Source organism: Helicoverpa zea, chromosome 13, assembly GCF_022581195.2.
Source record: "Helicoverpa zea isolate HzStark_Cry1AcR chromosome 13, ilHelZeax1.1, whole genome shotgun sequence".
Taxonomy (NCBI): Eukaryota; Metazoa; Arthropoda; class Insecta; order Lepidoptera; family Noctuidae; genus Helicoverpa; species Helicoverpa zea.
Genome location: NC_061464.1, coordinates 3850333 through 3867696, shown reverse-complemented (window position 1 = coordinate 3867696; position 17364 = coordinate 3850333). Strand labels below are relative to the sequence as shown.

The 17364-nt window shown below is 37.1% G+C and overlaps 1 protein-coding gene and 1 long non-coding RNA gene across 4 annotated transcripts in view; one reads left to right on the top strand and one right to left on the bottom strand.

The window, feature by feature from the left end:
- The first annotated feature begins 24 nt into the window (after positions 1-24).
- LOC124635645 lies at positions 25-4571 on the top strand. Its single transcript, XR_006985048.1, has 3 exons — positions 25-195; positions 3713-3796; positions 4123-4571. It is a non-coding gene; the product is annotated as an uncharacterized LOC124635645 (long non-coding RNA).
- A 317-nt stretch (positions 4572-4888) lies between these two features.
- The window catches only part of LOC124635640, a 112395-nt gene continuing 99919 nt past the window's right edge, over positions 4889-17364 (bottom strand). The window contains exons 6-17 of one of the 3 annotated variants that reach the window (XM_047171574.1): positions 15740-16009; positions 14979-15295; positions 13339-14895; positions 12700-12889; positions 10190-10327; positions 9627-9786; positions 9177-9318; positions 8725-8844; positions 8191-8401; positions 7740-7889; positions 7083-7292; positions 4889-6599 (exon numbers count right to left, since the gene is read on the bottom strand). In XM_047171574.1, the coding sequence (XP_047027530.1) occupies positions 6482-6599; positions 7083-7292; positions 7740-7889; positions 8191-8401; positions 8725-8844; positions 9177-9318; positions 9627-9786; positions 10190-10327; positions 12700-12889; positions 13339-14895; positions 14979-15295; positions 15740-16009 (3583 nt within the window). In that variant the 3' untranslated portion in view covers positions 4889-6481. The remainder of the gene's footprint in view (positions 6600-7082; positions 7293-7739; positions 7890-8190; positions 8402-8724; positions 8845-9176; positions 9319-9626; positions 9787-10189; positions 10328-12699; positions 12890-13338; positions 14896-14978; positions 15296-15739; positions 16010-17364) is intronic. The other 2 variants (XM_047171575.1, XM_047171576.1) reach the window with 2 other exon arrangements.

Below are 17364 nucleotides of genomic sequence, written 5' to 3'. Positions count from 1 at the left end.
CAAGTAAACTGAACTCATCAGTTCATTGTCTCTCCGCCTATCGTGAGAGCGTTTCGATCCCCCCTCGCGTTCAGTTATTGACCCGTTGAGCTCTCGACGGCACTAGACGTTCTGCGCGCGCACCCTCTCACAGACCGGGCTAGCTTAGTCTAGCCTAGTCTAACAAGATGCCTGCACCCTGCGACTCTTGTAAAGGTAATTTTTAAAAATATTTTTTAAATAATTTAAAAATTTTAAACTGTGGTAGGTTTTTTTGGTATGTAGTGTAATTTTGTTTGTTGTTTTGCCGGCTGCCGATTTGCTCGAATTTTCGCAAATGAGTAATGACGCAGTTGGTTCTTATTGGTTGTAATTTGTGTTTAGCTATATCTATCAATGTACTTATGTTTGGTATGGTGAAAGGTTTCGTAGGAAGGTTCAAAGGGATTATTAAATAAAAGTATGGCTGCAATTTCGAGCACGTTTTGTAAAATGCGCAGCTGTGAATAGAGATATAATACAATTTCAAAATAATAATAATGTTTTTTTTATAAATTTTTAAAATCATATTTTTGGTGTTTTTTTTTTTTTGCACGTGGTTGCACGTGGTAGGTAATTTGTTTGTTGTTTTGCCGGCGGCCGGTGATTTGTATGCAATTTCGCAAATTACGCAGTTGGTTCTTATTGAATGTAATTTGTGATAGCTATATCTAGTAATGTACTTATGTTTGGTATGGTGAAAGGTACTGCAGGAAGGTTTACCTAAAGGGATAATTAAGTTAGTGTTCTGTTTCGATTTGTAGTGCGCAGCAGTGAATAGGTACTTAGTTTCGGAAACTGTATTAATAATATTCACGTAAGAATATTTGCACAGACATAATCAAGTGGCCAAGATCATCCACCAGCAGCTTGCTCTGCAATACAACCTTGTAGACCTTGAGGTACCGTACTACAAGTATGCACCCGACCCAGTTCTCGAAAAGGACCATATTACGTTGTACTGGGATCGATCTATCATCACTGACAGGACTATTGTAGCCAATAAGCCTGATATTGTGGTGATAGATCGATTAGCGCGCCGCGCGATGATAGTCGATGTCGCCGTTCCGCATGACGAGAACCTTGTGAAAGCTGAGAAAGAGAAACAAATAAAATATCTCGACTTAGCGCACGAGGTTGTCGCCATGTGGAGTGTCGACACGGCTGTTGTTGTGCCGATTGTCGTTACGGCCAATGGTTTAATAGCCAAGAGCCTCGACGAACACCTCAGGAGGCTCTCGTTGGGCGGCTGGATTAAGGGACTGATTCAGAAGGCAGTACTCCTTGATACGGCACGTATTGTGAGGAGGTTTCTGTCTCTGGGACCCTAACCACCGGTACCTTGGACCCTGTGCCCGATATCGGTGGCAACCTATTTTTTATATTTTTAAATGTTTTTTATTTTTATATTTAATATTTAAAAATGTAAATTATATGTTCTAAATAAATAAATGACTTGAATATTCACGTAATATTAATAATATCAAAACAGATAAAAGCAGTAGTAATTTTGCCAATGATGTTCGTGATCTGTAATTCAATCACAATTTTAGTAGAAATGACCATGAATTATCAAAGTTTTCTTCAGTCCGAGTTACTCCTTTCAGAAATAAAAATAAATGTGCAAATATTTTTGCACATGAATGTAATAAATATGCTACTTTATGTTGGTAGAGTGTGGTAAATGAAAGTATTTAGGTACATAAGTCTATTGAAAAAAACATTTATTTCCTTAGACGGGTTTTTTTTATGAACATTGTATCATATAACATAACCACATTAGTAAGGGAATGAGGTGTCGGGGCATATAATACCAATCATATAATCGTTCGTTCAAGTTTATTTGCAGAAAGAGTAATCTTTATTGAAAAAAGAAAGCCGGTATAAACTAGTAGCTAATAAATAAATTTGTTTGCCTAGCTACAATAATATTTATTTTATTTCAATATGTTATTTGTTAACAGATCCACACTATTCAATATTCATTCCTGTCTTAAATCTGCACTATTATCTCGTCATTAAAGACATACCTACATATATAGGTAATATAATCCCATTTATATTAGACGCATCTATAATTTTTCCTTGGTTGAAAAAAAATATATATTCCAAGAAATTGAGAACCTCCTCCCTTTTTAGGAATTTGGTCCAAAAAGAAGATAGTAAAATCTTTCCCTTCTCCTATAAGAAAGCGTAATTTTACAATTAGGTGTACCTTATCACAAATTACCATATCTAAACGTGGTTCAATCAACCAGTTTAGTACAAATAACAGTAATCTTAATTGGATTAATTAAAGTTAGAGATGTATCAGTCCATTCTCTTGCTCGCAAGTTCTCACGACTCGAAGCAGCGGTTGAACGTGCTCTAAACTACAGTTACTTGTAATATTGTGAGCTGATTGGTGAATAAATTGGAACACGACTTTTGTAACTTGTACTTAGTTATTTAGTTATCTTGGAAGTGTGAAATGTAGGCAATTTTCTTGATTTAAAACTGATACAAAGATTTACAACTAGCTGTATCTCTCATCCCGAGTGAATGGCTTCCCGCATCTGGATAAAAAGTAGCCCACCGATGTCCTTTCTCAGGTTCTAAATTACAATTTACGTAGGTCTATTTCTTTGATCTGAGACGTAGTTAATGTTTGTTTTTTTAATCCTTCAGTAATTTTGCGCGATAGACAGAAGATATGGTTAGATTAGGGCTTATATTCAGCTACTTATCGGGTCGTTATGGTGACGTGGGCATAGGTACAGAAGAATGAGAACCATGTTGTAAGGACGGTTATGAGCGTAACCGTGGATGGGTATAGATAGAGAGGAAGGGGACAACCAGAGCAATGATGAATGGATTGTGTGAATAGCGATATGGCTGGAAAGAATATTACTTGTACTATGACGTTAGATAGAAGAGTATGGATAAAGAAATAAAATTGTCATAAGGGCAGGAGAATCATAATAAATATGACTTCAATTTCTTACTGATAAATAATGCGTATCTAAGCAAAATTGACAGCAATTTGCGTCCATTATAACGCCATACATCATCATTTGCTAAGGCTTTGAAGTAACCGTTCGTACTCAGACACTAACGCCTTACATTATGTGGTACATTACCTTCTTATGGGGCCTATAGACTATAGCAAAAAGCAGTAGATGGATGTAAGTGGCTTGTAATCTGTTTGAAATAGGTTGAAACTAATATTTAGCTAAAGAAGAAGGTAAGTACTTCTAATAGAGGGTGTATCTCAAATAGGAGTTGATTTTTAGATAGTTTTACCAATAATGGGCCATTTTTACCAACAGGATAAACATTCGATTAAGGAAAACACCTATTTACTTATTATTAAAAGTTCAAATAGTCGAAGATATATTTTATTAAGGACTTGTTGTTAAAACGATTGGTTACTTAGAAGGTTCTACGAAAGTTCCCGCTTCATAGTATGTACTTTTGAATATGAACAACTCGAAATTGTTTCAGGCCCAAGTTCACTTATACACCTTATAAACGTCAATTTACTTTGAACCCTAAAGTGGTAACTTGTAGTAAACGGTTGTTTTAAGAAAATTGACTTTGATGTTATCGGTGAAGTTGAGCCTTCGAAGATTTTTCCTTTCAGAAAAGTTTTACTTTTGAAGCCGTGATGATCACAATTTCATGATACATTGTGATATAAATGATATTGTTACAGACACGTGCGGTGGCGGGGCAGCCGCGTGCGGTGCTAATTGCACCTGCGGCCCCAACTGTGCGTGCGGCGATGGCAAGCCCTCTGGTCAGTATACTTAACTACTTCAGTTGATTCTGTTATTGATAGTAAGTAAGAAATGCTTATGTCCACTTGTCGGTGAACTTGGGTCTTAGTAGTTACTAACTCACTGTAACTAACTAAGCTGCGGGCGTCAGGTAAGCCTAAAAACTATCGCAAAGAATAGCACAGCCAGTTGATGGTCTCTTCCGAAAAAGACAAGATATGACTCAAAAAAACCTTTCATTTTAAACTGCTACTGCTTGCTATCATCATTCTTGTTCTTGTTGTATCATCAAGTTCTTCATTATTATCTCTCAAATAATGATGATTAATCTTTGTTTGTTTAACAGGTGGCAAGCCATGCTGCCAGGGAGGCGGCAAAAAGTAAAATGCAAACTTCAATTCTAAACTACCCTTTCCAAAATGATGCTCTATTTTAAAATGATATAATCCTTATTATATAATATCGTAGATTTATTAGCCGTATATCTCATAATAAAAAAATAATGTAGTTCTCTTTAAATTATGATTATTATCGAGGAAAAATGTTGTGTCGTCATGAAATGAAGTAGTATATAAGATGTTAGTATTAAAATGATATTATATAGCTTAACTAGGTTAGATAACATTCGTCTCTGCTTGTAAAATTAAGTGTAGTTTATATGATTGTCACATTCAGTGTTTAGCTTCGTGTTTAAAGGGTTTATCCTTAGTACTCGCAATACTCATTAGTTTAAGAAGTGGGCACGCACACACACGTCTGAATTTGTGTAGTGTATCTAGTAAATAAGAAACCTAATTCGTGTTTTATTTTTCCTTTGATCCCCCTTTTTAAGAGCATTCGCACACTGCAAGCTTTGACAATCAATAGGTTGATCGGGCTCAGAGTATGGAGTTAAAAAACGCAGACAGTTTAGTGGCGTCCAATTCGTCGGTGAATACGAAACGTGATTCCTAAACAATGTCTAATTTCTATTATCACTGTCTGGTATACTTAATTGCAAAGAGATAAAGAAAAGAAAGAAAAATTACTTAAATATTGTGTCCCAATTTTCCGGCATCCGAGGTTCACAGGTAAAAATTAAAAATAATATTGTACGAAATAAAAAGCCAGAATTCATTAAAACATACTTTTATTTCATACGACAATATGTATATGAATACAATAATTATATCATATATATCATGGAAGCAATTAATGGGACTTGTTTCAAGATTATCGTAGTTCACACTTATTAATATTTGTATCCCAATAATTAGGAATCTGACTTATCCTACAGTTGCATACAAGAGCAATACAAAATATCTAGATAAGTAGTCACGTATTAATGCAAAATTATATCATAAAAACTTAATGAAAAAATATATAAAATGAGTTTTCAACATTCAGAAAATTCAGTCTTGCATCAGCGGCCATATTCCTCAAGCTTACCCGACTACGAAGCCAAAGGAGGGTAACGCTCATGGAAAGTGATTGCTGATGACACCACAAAAATAAACCATTCACTCTCGTTGTAGAAAATGTAGTAAGAACTTCTTCACAATAAACATAAACAAATACAGGCAACACTGTTGCGATAGACAAGCAAATTAATATCTTTATAAAAAGCGTAAGAAACTACAACTACAAAGTTTGTACAAATAACAGCTTTGATACTTGCTACTTTGTAAACTTGTATAATTAAATCTTTTATTCTAATATTATATCGTCGTAGCTACGATTCTTAAAATAGTATTTAGGTACCTCGTACGGTACATAAAATGTACCTAAAATAAAATCAATGTATAGTAACACTTGGATATATTTTTTAAACTCTCATCAATCGACTGAATAAATAGACCTCGTTATACAATATAAGTTTCGTATTCATACATCTCAATTCATACAACAACATTGAAAAATATATTTCTTAATATTACAATAACAGACTGTAACAAATGCACTTTGTTTCAATTCCACAGTTACACATTACAAAAAAAAATCCTAAAATTTTAGTAACAAAACATCAACATGGCATCCCTGAAACTAACGTCAACTCAAAGTTTACACTCACTCTAACTTACAAACTAGAACAATATTACGGTGGTATTTAAGTGGCCCTACTCAATAAAATCCTCCAATGACCATTGTCCGTACATATTCTCCTGCACATGCATCAAACAACATTTAAATACTAATAATTTTCAAGCAACAACTTCCAGAAGTTCTAACCTACCATACATACGAGCAATTGATCTATAGAGCCACAAAAATCCCATCGTATAGAATAACATAGTTGATCACAAGTAAACGATCACTGAGAAATCACGAGCCGGAACACTCTACCAGAACAAAATGCCAAATGGCACAAAACACTTGGGGTGAATCACATTCACCTGCATCGCAACCTATCACACCTGGAACACATCTAATTTTTCGGCTGGCAACACCAAGCCGTTTATGGCCACCACATTATAATAGAATTCTACCATCTTTGTATTTGATGGCAAAAAAAAATATAAGATTCCTGCTTACAGCTGTTATTATGTAGAAGAATAAATACAGTAAGTGGTGAGACAAGAACGATAAAAAATTTCATTCCAGTCGACCGTTGAATGCTAAGTTTTCTAGACCGTTGATAGGCTTATATTTTCTGATTTTGTGGGCAAGGTTTATAGGACCTGGCATCCAGGATTGGGAGACAGGCAGCTGTAGCAGGCAGCGATGAACTATGGAACCAGTTCTTCTTCACTATCCTCATCAGAGTCGTAGACGGGTGCTCCGTTCCGCATCTGTATGACCGACTTCTTTCTATGGCGTTGCTCTTTCTGGTCCTTGTTCATGTCTCTGTGGATAAAAAGTATCGATGTTTAATTTATATTTTCCAAACAACTGTAAATATGGATAAAGACATAGTTGATTACAGATTTGTTCTTTACCCAAAAGGAAGAGATGACAAGTTTGTGTGAACCAACGGTGAATTAAACCGACACCAAGTTAAGATTAGTAGACGTCAGTGTACGACAAAGCATTTTGGTAGTCCGTTATTCCAAAGATCGAACCATTTGGTTTGACAACAGTGTGTCAATTCATCACAAAGTTACCTCAAAATTGAGAAGCTTTCTTGGAAAGCTTAACCATAAAAGCTTCTCAAATAACCAACCCCAGACTTTAGCTGCAGTTGGGGCCCGAAGGACCATGGTTATAGAACAGCCAATAAAATATTGGCATGCTTTCGCTCTACAAACGGGGGGTGATGATGTCCCACCTCCTAAAATCCAAACCAATGAATGAGCAATGACCCGACAACCACGATTAATAAAAACTGACCTGCCATTAAAAAGAGGTCGTAACGCACTCTTGAGGCTGGTGAAGAGGTACGGATACATTCTCTCCTGGGTAGCCAGCAAGTCTCGAGCAGTTTCCAACGGCTCTGCTAAGGATGCTGCGAGAGATTTGTCCTGTAGGTCGTCGCGGGTACCAGGTCTTTTCTCAGATGTGCAAGCTTCGGTGATTGTGCGGTCCATAATATCGTCTTTGCTGGAAGAAGAAGGGGGTTAAATTTGATGGTGTTTTAAAGGAAAATAGAATTGGTACAGAAAATATAAAAATAACGTAGATAGAAGTCACTTCACTGAAGATTATGAAAAAAAAATACAGACAGAAGTTGGGAGAACCTTTCATATTTTTCTATTGTTTTTAAACCTTCGATTATGTCAGGAGCTTTGCATACGGATCAACTTTATTGAGGCAACAGTCAATTTTTGAAAGGTTGCCATGTGGTTTCAAGCTTCCTATAGATAGTTATGTGTACACTGTACCATTTGACACATAATAATAACATGAAAGAAGCTAGTTACTTGTGGCTTGTATTTATCTTGTAATTTCCCATTTTAATTGTAGTCAGCTTCTTTGCCAATGACTTACCAGCATTTTTAATGGACTGCCTTTAAATTTGTATCATCACGAGAATTCAAGTCTTCTTACCTATTATCACCTCCATCGTCGCTGGGCGGTGTGTGAGGGGTGACGTCACTGGGCACGCGGAAGTCGGGCAGGCTGCGCGCGCACGCGAAGGCGGCCAGCGAGCGCGACCGCACGTAGATGAATGGACGAATGATGCGGATGTCGTGGTCACTGGAAGATAAGGGGGAAATATAGATTTTATTTGGAACTGGGTATTGAAATTATGAACTATCGTGATTTATAGTCAGAGACACAAAAAATGTTTTTGAGGATTTTAAGTGCAGCGACCATATTGTCAGCAACTTATTTACCCTGTGTGTACTCGTTATAAGGATTTCCAGAAATCACTGTACTTCAAACTTAACTTCCAATTTATTCTTGCACCTAAATTCGAGGGAACATTCTAGCATTTTCCAGAAAACACCACCACCTAATGGTCTTTTGGAAGATCACGTATATGAACTATCCTTACCGCAGAGTATAGTGTGGTCTCAAAGTCCTCAGAGTGCCAGCATGCATGGCGGCAGTTATAAACGCCGTAGCAGCACGGTCTAGGTGCTGCGCCAGCGCCGCTACGCCGTAGCCATGTGCGACGGCCGTAGTCAGGACACGCTTGCGAGTGCTACGACACGTCCAACGGGTCGCTTCAGCTGCCAGGCTCCAAGGAGTTGTGCAGATTGCATCTGGGAAGAAGACAGATAGATATTAGGTTTTTGAAGAAGACATGCTGTGCCGACTCCAAATAAAATTGGGATAATTAGATAGATACATGAGACTTTCATAGTACCTAGGTATGTTATTTCCTTATAATTATTTATACTACCTGTATACTGAAAAACTAATAAGTACCTAATAATAACCAGTGCCAGAAAAAAATATAGAACCAGTAAAGTTTTTTATAGTGGAATTTGGGTCATTATTCTTGATTGATATTCAGCTTGAACTCATCGTTAACATATCTGGTTCTTAGATGCTACGGTATCTGTAACAGGTAACTAGTACTTACTTTCAGGCTCATCCTCTTCAAACTTGTCTTCGTAAATGAACTTGACACCAAGTGTTCTGCAGTAAGCCATCAAATGCAGTGGGTCTACTTGTGAACTCGGCTCGTGAACGAAGAGAGCTCCTGCAAGAGATATAAGACGGGGTTAAAAATAAATAAAATATAATTCTTCTTCAAGAAAATAATCCGTTAAGACAACGTGGACGACTATATAATTTCACCCACTACGACGCAGTCGAATAAAAACTTTTAGAGTTTTTCTAATTTCATACAAATTCGTTTTGCCATTTTCGTATTTGTAATCGAAGAAAGAATATTTCAATCAGAAACTAGGAATTTATCTTAAGTTTTGCCGTATCATCTGGTAATTTACCTCTCGGCGCACAATACAGATCAATAGATTAATTTAGCTGGATGAATGACGAGACAACTGAACTGTTAAGAGTAATACTCACCAATACTGAAGTGTATGCCCTTAGCTCGGCAGTAGAGCTGATACTGATGCATCGTGTGAAGCAAGGCAATGGAGCTACTACCACCAGAGAGGCAGATCAGCACCTTGTCGCCAGGTCTGATCATGTTGTACTCGTGAATAGCCTGCAAAGTGTAGAAGTAGCGTTAGTAGATAAATTTCATACTGTAGAACAATATCTTTCAATTGATTAAGATTCCCATTCTGCAATCTTGGAAGACCATTCACAACCTAATCATAAATTCCGTGAGGAATGAGGATAAGATATCGAAGCAAAGACAATCTAAGACAGGCTTCGGCATACTTTGGAGATAAAATTGGTGTTCTTGCTCTTAAACCGAAAGATCCTTCTTTACCCAAAGCTCGATTTTATCTCGGCTTCTACATAACCTATCTAACCTTTTGAAGTAAAACATTCTATAGAAGCCCGTACCTCAACAGTGGGTTTCCACACAGCTCTAGGCGGGCAGTGCCAGTTGCTGTCATCATCCAGCGTCAAGTCTGTTAGCGAGGCATCACTGCAGGCGCTGCTGTCCTCATGTTCTTCGCGTTCCTCCTCCCATTGGGGTTTGAAGGTGCGACACTCTGACTCGCTGTGAACAAAATCATTGTGGACATTAGAAAATGAAAACAGAGAATAGGTAGGTGTAACTGTGTGATGAAGTCTTGTTTTAATGAATGGTCGTGAAAAATGTTGCTATTTTTATGTTAATTTTGGAAAATTTCGATTGGCATTGACAAACCTCGGAAAATGTCGATGACTGTTTTTAATGTCTATTTTGTTTCTAATTTAGGTCAGTGTAGGAAATAAGAGCTCTTGTTTTTTTGATCAAGTATATTCATCCTCAACCTTCAGAGCTTTAAAAGGTTTGATAATGAAGTAACAATGAGAAGTGTTTAAAAGTTAATAAATATACACTACTTTTGGCAAAGCCATTCTATTCTAGAAGAAATAGTTAGTGTGCCATAGGTAGGTCAAGAGTTTTAATAACTAACCTCCTATCATAATACCGTTCATCATGGGTCCTCTGGTCGGTCCCATAGCCGCTGGACCGCGAGCTTCGATCTGAGCAGCTGGAGGAAGCATTGGATGAGCGACTGGAGCGCTTTGACTCCACTACGGTGGTCGAGGCTCTAGAACATTCGATAGACCATAGGTTAGTATATGGAATAGACTGGTTAGTTAAAGAACCCGTAGGTAAAGTGTGTGGAAAAAGGGACATGAAGCTTGGCCCTTTACTAATAACTGTTTTAATTAATTTTAAGAGAAACCGTGTGGCCCCAGAGTGGTCGTCTGTTCTGATATAAGGTAAAACATGAATAGGAAAATAGTAAGAATTGAATTGTATGAATGTAAATGACATCAGTTTTTCACGACCATACATAAAAAACAATAGATTTCGTTACTATGGATTATTATGATAACTAGATGAATAGCTACGATATTCCATTATAGTTCGGCCATTCAGAGAATGCGTTCCTGACACGTCGCGATTGAACTGACGACGTAACTTTGCAATGGCGTTGCAGTTACGATAAAAATATTTTTGCTGGTTGTTTACCGTTTTAACAATTGAGGAGCATTAAAACAACATTATTATATCAATAATCAATGAATGTTATAATTTTGTGCCAAACTGAGTGTCAAATAACTTGGTAAACAATATTTTTCTAAATCTATACTGCGCTATTACAAGGTTATGTCAGCGGTTTATATTTTGTAGTGCTGTGCTAAAAATAACAGGCAAGTATCGTAATCTGTTCTTATACAGTTATAATATAAAATAATACGTTTTGATTTTCTTTTTAAGAATTGGAAAATAATGGACTATAAGACTTAATTATAACTTTTATGAAATATAAAAATAAAACTATGACCAAACCGCATTTTTATACTTAGATTAAAAATGGTAACCCCAAATGGCGTTATGGGCCGCCATTTTGTGACGCTAAAACAGTCGTCCGTTGTCGTTTCGTGCGCATAGACCACGTTTTTCAAGTGTTTTCGATCTGTTTTTATTTGATTACCCGGCTTTTGTTAGACCGAGATATCAGGATTGATTCTGTTATTGATAATAATATAATTATACATGTAGGCGAAGATGATGATGAAGACACCACCTCCTCAAGCAAATCGGAGTCTGATTAATATTCTGTTCGCACATTCAATTCAATGTACTTGTAACAAAGAATAAATAAAACAATTTTATTATATGAATATTACCTTTTTTTGGTTTCCACTTAAATAACTAAAATATAAAACAAATGATTCCGCCAATTTAAAACGAAAATAATCTTAAAATAATGCGGCGGTTCATTTTGAAGGAACGGTAACGAACTCAGTGTTATGTTGTGCCCATCACTAGTCGTGACTAACTGATAGGTGTCAGGAACGCATTCTCTGAACGGCCGAAGTATACTATAGCACTAAAAGTCAAGAAATACATGATGGTGAGTGGGAATGTTACAAAAATCGACTTGTACGTTAGAATAAATGAACACTAAATATTCTATCAATACAGTTCATTACTGTAAATAAGAGCATTGACATAGTTCCGGCCGAGTTGATAGAGACATGGCAACGAGTCGAACTATCTGAACTTGGGATCAATCAAGTGTCGAGCGAATTCATTTCGCACTGCACAATACACCTCGATATCAATGAAGTATTTATACAACAAATACTGAGTATATAAGAGAATAGAAAAGGCACCAAGAAAGGTAATAAGCTTCTAAAGCTGTAACGAAATTGTTCTCATGCCAAAAAAATATTGTAATCCAGATAAAGCTATTTAGAAGTTTTCTTATATCCGCATTAAAAGTAACAATTGTACGTCAAAATGAAATATTACTTCGCAACCTGATATCCTTGGCGTGTTTTGATTTATTGCCAAAAGTGTACCCGTGGCTAGCCATTTTGAATTTAAACTTCATTAATTTCTTGCCAAGTCTTCTCTGGTTCAAACGTGGTTTAACGACCTTCCGACGTTTGTTTTGAGAAATGCAATGAATAAAATATGAAACCATTTGTTTCTTACAAGTTCGTCTATTTACGTGAGGTATGTGTTTGTTTTCGGATCTTTTATTGGGGATTTTAGCTTTGGTTTATGTTTAGCTCTTATACTAATAAATGTCTTAAAATAGTCTTTTTGTCTTGAAACGAGCTATTAGGTAATTTTACGAACAGCTTTGCTTGTGCGCTAATCGATTGACATATAACGTAATTATGTTCTAGATGTTTCAGATTGTTATCTTGTTGTACAGGATCAGGCCTGCAATCTAGTCTTTAATGCCTTCACTTGACTTGTAATTGACTTAAGTAATATTATGGTTCACATTATGTTTACGAAGTCTATATCTATCACAAGTATCTATTAAATTTCAGCTGCTATAAATGGATGATATAAATGGATGATAGATGATTGGAGCTAAATGGGGAATACCGACATTAAATAGACGGCAACAGGGTCATAATAACATGATGATGATACATCGAAAATTCTTACCTATTTTCTCTTTCCGGGTCTTCAGCAAACACGACCCTGCTTGTATCTGTGGTTTCATATCGCTTGGTCTGCCGCACGTGGTCACCGGAGCACACTGGTACTCCTTCAATGATGTCTGGTACTTCACTCTTCTCGTGCTTCGAACAGATTCGCATCCTAACTTGGCACTTTCTTGTCTTGTTCAGTGGATCTGCGGAAAGATTGATATTGACGATAAAGTTGAGGATTAAACATACTAAATGTTTGAACATCAATACTTAATGTAGAATTTGGGCCTGGATGTAAAAATATTGTAAAGCCCCCAAATTCCGTGGTCTAGGTCAAATTAAAGCCATAAGCGGGATCAAATTAGCAAGTTAAAGTATGACGATAAAACCAAGTTTTGACGAAATCAAAAAAGGTTATCAACAAAAGACAGAAATTCTAAGTTCAGATTGTATGAAACGTAGTAAACTAGTAGCATTCTGCCAGGCACCAGAAATGATGAATACCAATTAGTATCTATTGACATTGAATTGTTCGGTGTCGACGACTCGAACACAAAACGTAAACAGTGAATTTATTGACTTCACTTAGTGACCGATTGCGTCCGGGTTCAGTTTGTTCAGAGAGTAAGATAAACAAATACGAACAACTTACCAAATTCTAAAAATGAATCAGTTTCCGTGAATGTCATATTGATGCCACTGTCCTGAGAACTCACTGAAGGATTTTGGCACCAATTTTTCTTAATAGAACAATGTCTGCAGGCGGCGTCGGTACAGCTCGCTTCGTCATCTGATAATTTGTTTGAACTTAAAGATTTGGGGAGAACTGGCGAGTTCTGAGTAGTGACTACTTGTATTATGGTGTCAGGTGTTGATGTCTCGCTTGAATTGAATGAGATGCTGTTTGGTCCCGAGGCCTCGTGAGAAGGCGTGCATTGTGCTGACTTAGGGGAATTTGTGGTCGGAGAGCGCTTGCAGTAACGACTGTCATCTTCATCATACTGAGGCAGTACAGGACTAGTGGGACACTTCTTCAAGCTAGCTGTAGGCTTTTTGAGATCCAAACCTAATTCTGGCCCCGAACCAATTCTTTGTCTTCCAGTTTGCGGCGGAGAACTCTTGCGGGAACAAGACCCAGTGTAGTCCGGAGAAATCATCTCGTCAACTTGGTTCACCATTTCACGAATTTCATGTTTCACTTCAGAAGCCATTTCTCTTGACATGCCCATTAGGTACTCAGCTACGTCTATGACCGATACTGAATTCTTATCGCTCTGACTAGAAATTGAATTCATGCTAAGATTCGACTGTTCGAGCGAGTCTGAATTCTCTAAAATGTCGTCCACCTTGGATATGACTTCGCGTATTTCTGACTTTATTTCTGTGGCTATTTCTCTAGTCATTTCTTTTACATAAGCCTGGATATCTTCTGATGTTTGAGAGTTCAGTGAAGTAGTTGGCGATGTTCGGCCTACTTGGCTGCAGTCGGATATCGAAGCACTGCTTTGTGTACTGAAGGGGAATGCCTTGCCGGGTGAGATCATCGGGTCGTCTAGAGATTGCAGATCCGTCTGACTTCCACAATTACAAAAGTTTGATTTCTCTATGACGTTGTTGGGGCTGGTTTCCTTCAAGCCCAAATTCAACTTAGTTTGTGCGCTTAGTGCTGCTGGAGGACTATCAGATCCCAAACTATAACATCTAGATCTAACCAGCAGGGGTTGTCTATTTTGAGGTATCAAGCGTAGCGGTGATACAGATTCCCCAACCGCAAATTGTACTGGAAGAGGCGTTTCAGCTTCCTCCTTGTGTGTTTCCCGCAGACTTGACTCTCGTGAGTAAAACTTCTGTTTTTGTTTCAGTCTGAATATATGGCAGTCGTCTATGGCCGAAAGACTGAAATGCCTCGGCGACGATCCCAAAATGGGCGACGACGTAATGGAAGACCTTGTGAGATTTAAGCTCTTTCTAGCTCCCGTGTACCCTGAGGGGTCAAATGGCACAATATGTTTGACATTGCCCGATCGACCAAGAAGTAGGTCGTGGGCTTCTTTGGGCAGCATAAACCATCTGAGATAATCTATGCGAGGGTTGAAACTGACTTCTGGCTCAGCTGTTGAACACTTCATTGCTAGTTTTCTCGCTCTGTTGAATAGATTTCTTGCGGTCTGTAGAGTTTCGGTGTATGTCTGAGGGAATATTCCTGGACCTGTAAAGAAAGCCCGATCCATTAAAATCTAAGTTATATGTTGATTTTATAATCATGATGTTTAAATTAATTTGTATACTAACCAGAAACTCTTCTTTCATGCGCAGTCATCTTCCCATCATTGAACCTCAGTGAGTGCAAAGACTTTCTGTCCCTTAGCACCGCACACGTGTGGTGTCTCCATTGTCCAGTTTCAGGGTTCACCACGTATTGTGGCAGAATCTTCCAGCCTTCTGTAGCAACCATCTTCAAAGCCTCAAGAACGAAAGCCAGTTCAGAATCTGACATGAAGAAAGGCAAAGAAACTCTGCAGAATCCAGGTCTTAGATGTTCATTATAAATTGGTACTTCTGGAGCCTTGACATCGCTTATTTTTCGTACTCTTGCGATTTCTTTTTGCCTGCAATATAAATTCCATTGATAAACACCAGCGATGTTTTATGAGCGTGCAAATTATTCAGCCTTGAGTTACAATTAACAGATTTGTTATGTAAACGAACAGTGCCGAAATGTTTTGCGTCTAAAAATATAGTTTGTGCAAATGAATTGATTTGTTGAATTAAATAAATTTGTTACTGCAGAATTAAAAGGCCTTCATCACTATTATTACTATAAATGATAATATGTAACGGCTTTTAAATAGCGGCAACAGTTTTTATTAGTTGTACAAATACTTCAGAATGACTTTTATGACAGCCATAAAGTTCATTCAAAGCAGGTTGAAACGAGAAAGACCTGTTGCCACCTCAATTTACCAGTATTACTTATTTTCCCATTTATTTGTGTCTCAATCGATTGAGCCTTGAGCAGGCGCCATCTAAGTTATTCAAATAAATATACTCACGCTTCAACATCTAATAGTTTCTCATATTCTCTTAGCAGTTGTGTATCGATTCCAAGGACATCAGAACCGTAGTTCAGATTGCTTGACAGTCCACCTCTAGCTTGAATCCCGAAGACATCATTCAGGACTGCGCAGATGAAATTGTGGTGGAGGAAGGTCCCTCGTGGGTGCTTCACCATCAAAGAGAAGATTGGCAGTCTTCTCACCGTCGGAGAAACGTTTCCAAGAAGAATTAGCTCCGGGATGTTCTTTATGTGGGAAAGTACTTGTCTGAAACAAAAGACGTCTAAATTAAGAACAAATATTTGCTTTGACTTGTAGGCAAAAATATCGGCCGGTAATTCTCAGCTCTCGTTTCCATCATACAAATTATTCGAGCAAACATTAATTAAACAATGTTGATTTTAACGAAGCCTATGTTTTCGGTTCACGTTATCAAATTTTATAAAATTACAGCGTCAATATTGAGTGGGGTTTCTTTGGGTAGGCAATTATTTCTGCAATATGATTTTAAATTTTCTATAACAGCTGCTAATTTTGAAGAAGCCTGTGACAAATCTGTCTAGAATATAATAGTAACATCTGCACATGACACGTGACAATACCGTGTCATAAATCTCACAGACAATAAATCTGAGTAATAACATCATAATTCACGATCAACGATTAAAACATTCAACGTCTCCACGTGACACGCTTGCATCGGCCAGTAAATCTCTTGATAAGCGAGTACAAATCATTTGCAAAGGTTTAACATAAACTGTATCTGCATAAACCGTCAATTAGCACATAAATAGGCATGTCAAGGCTTTTGTGAGACCGCAGCAATAAAAGGTAGAAATCAATAAAGCTACTGTAGATTTAGCTGTGACCACGTCGGTTTTGTGACTAATGTAGGTTCTTTCTTTATTTTTTTAGCTATCAAATAAAATCTGTGAAATTTTCATCTTTTACTTCTTGTTTACCTAATCCTTTTTGATATCTGTTGTTTAAGTAGTTTTCTTAATGTGGTCATTCAATGGTTTAAAAATTGTTACTTTATTTGTTTATCCCACAACAAAATAACAAGACATTTATTATGTCTACAGTATATACACTGACGGATACAGGAGTCATAAATTGAATAAAATTCAATAATACGCATCTGGCATACTTATAGGTTCTCCATTTCTTTCCACATTAAAGCATTTACGATACCCTTAGTTTTATAACACATCAAGTATAAGGATAAAAAATACGTCAAAAAGGAATAAATAGATAAGCCTCTCAGACTTCTTCGCTATTGCAAACTAAGCTTAAAATCCTCTTACAAAAAATCCAATTGATAAAACTACGTCTACCTTTTCTATAAACCCCGTCTTATGAAAAGCAGTGACATCAAAAGAGATTTTCTTGTAACGGTAGATGCCTTAGTATCTCCTGATCTAAATATCTATATTATAACTGTAAATGCAGTCTTTTCACGTCACTGAATAGGAAATAAGTAGAGATAGCAACGGTATTGAAATATTTATTGACGGCAGTCGGAAGCATGGGCAAGTTTAACCTGACGCGAATGAATATGGACACATTAATCGACGCTTTTAGTACAGAGCAGGCTATCAACCTTGAACTTACTGAACTAT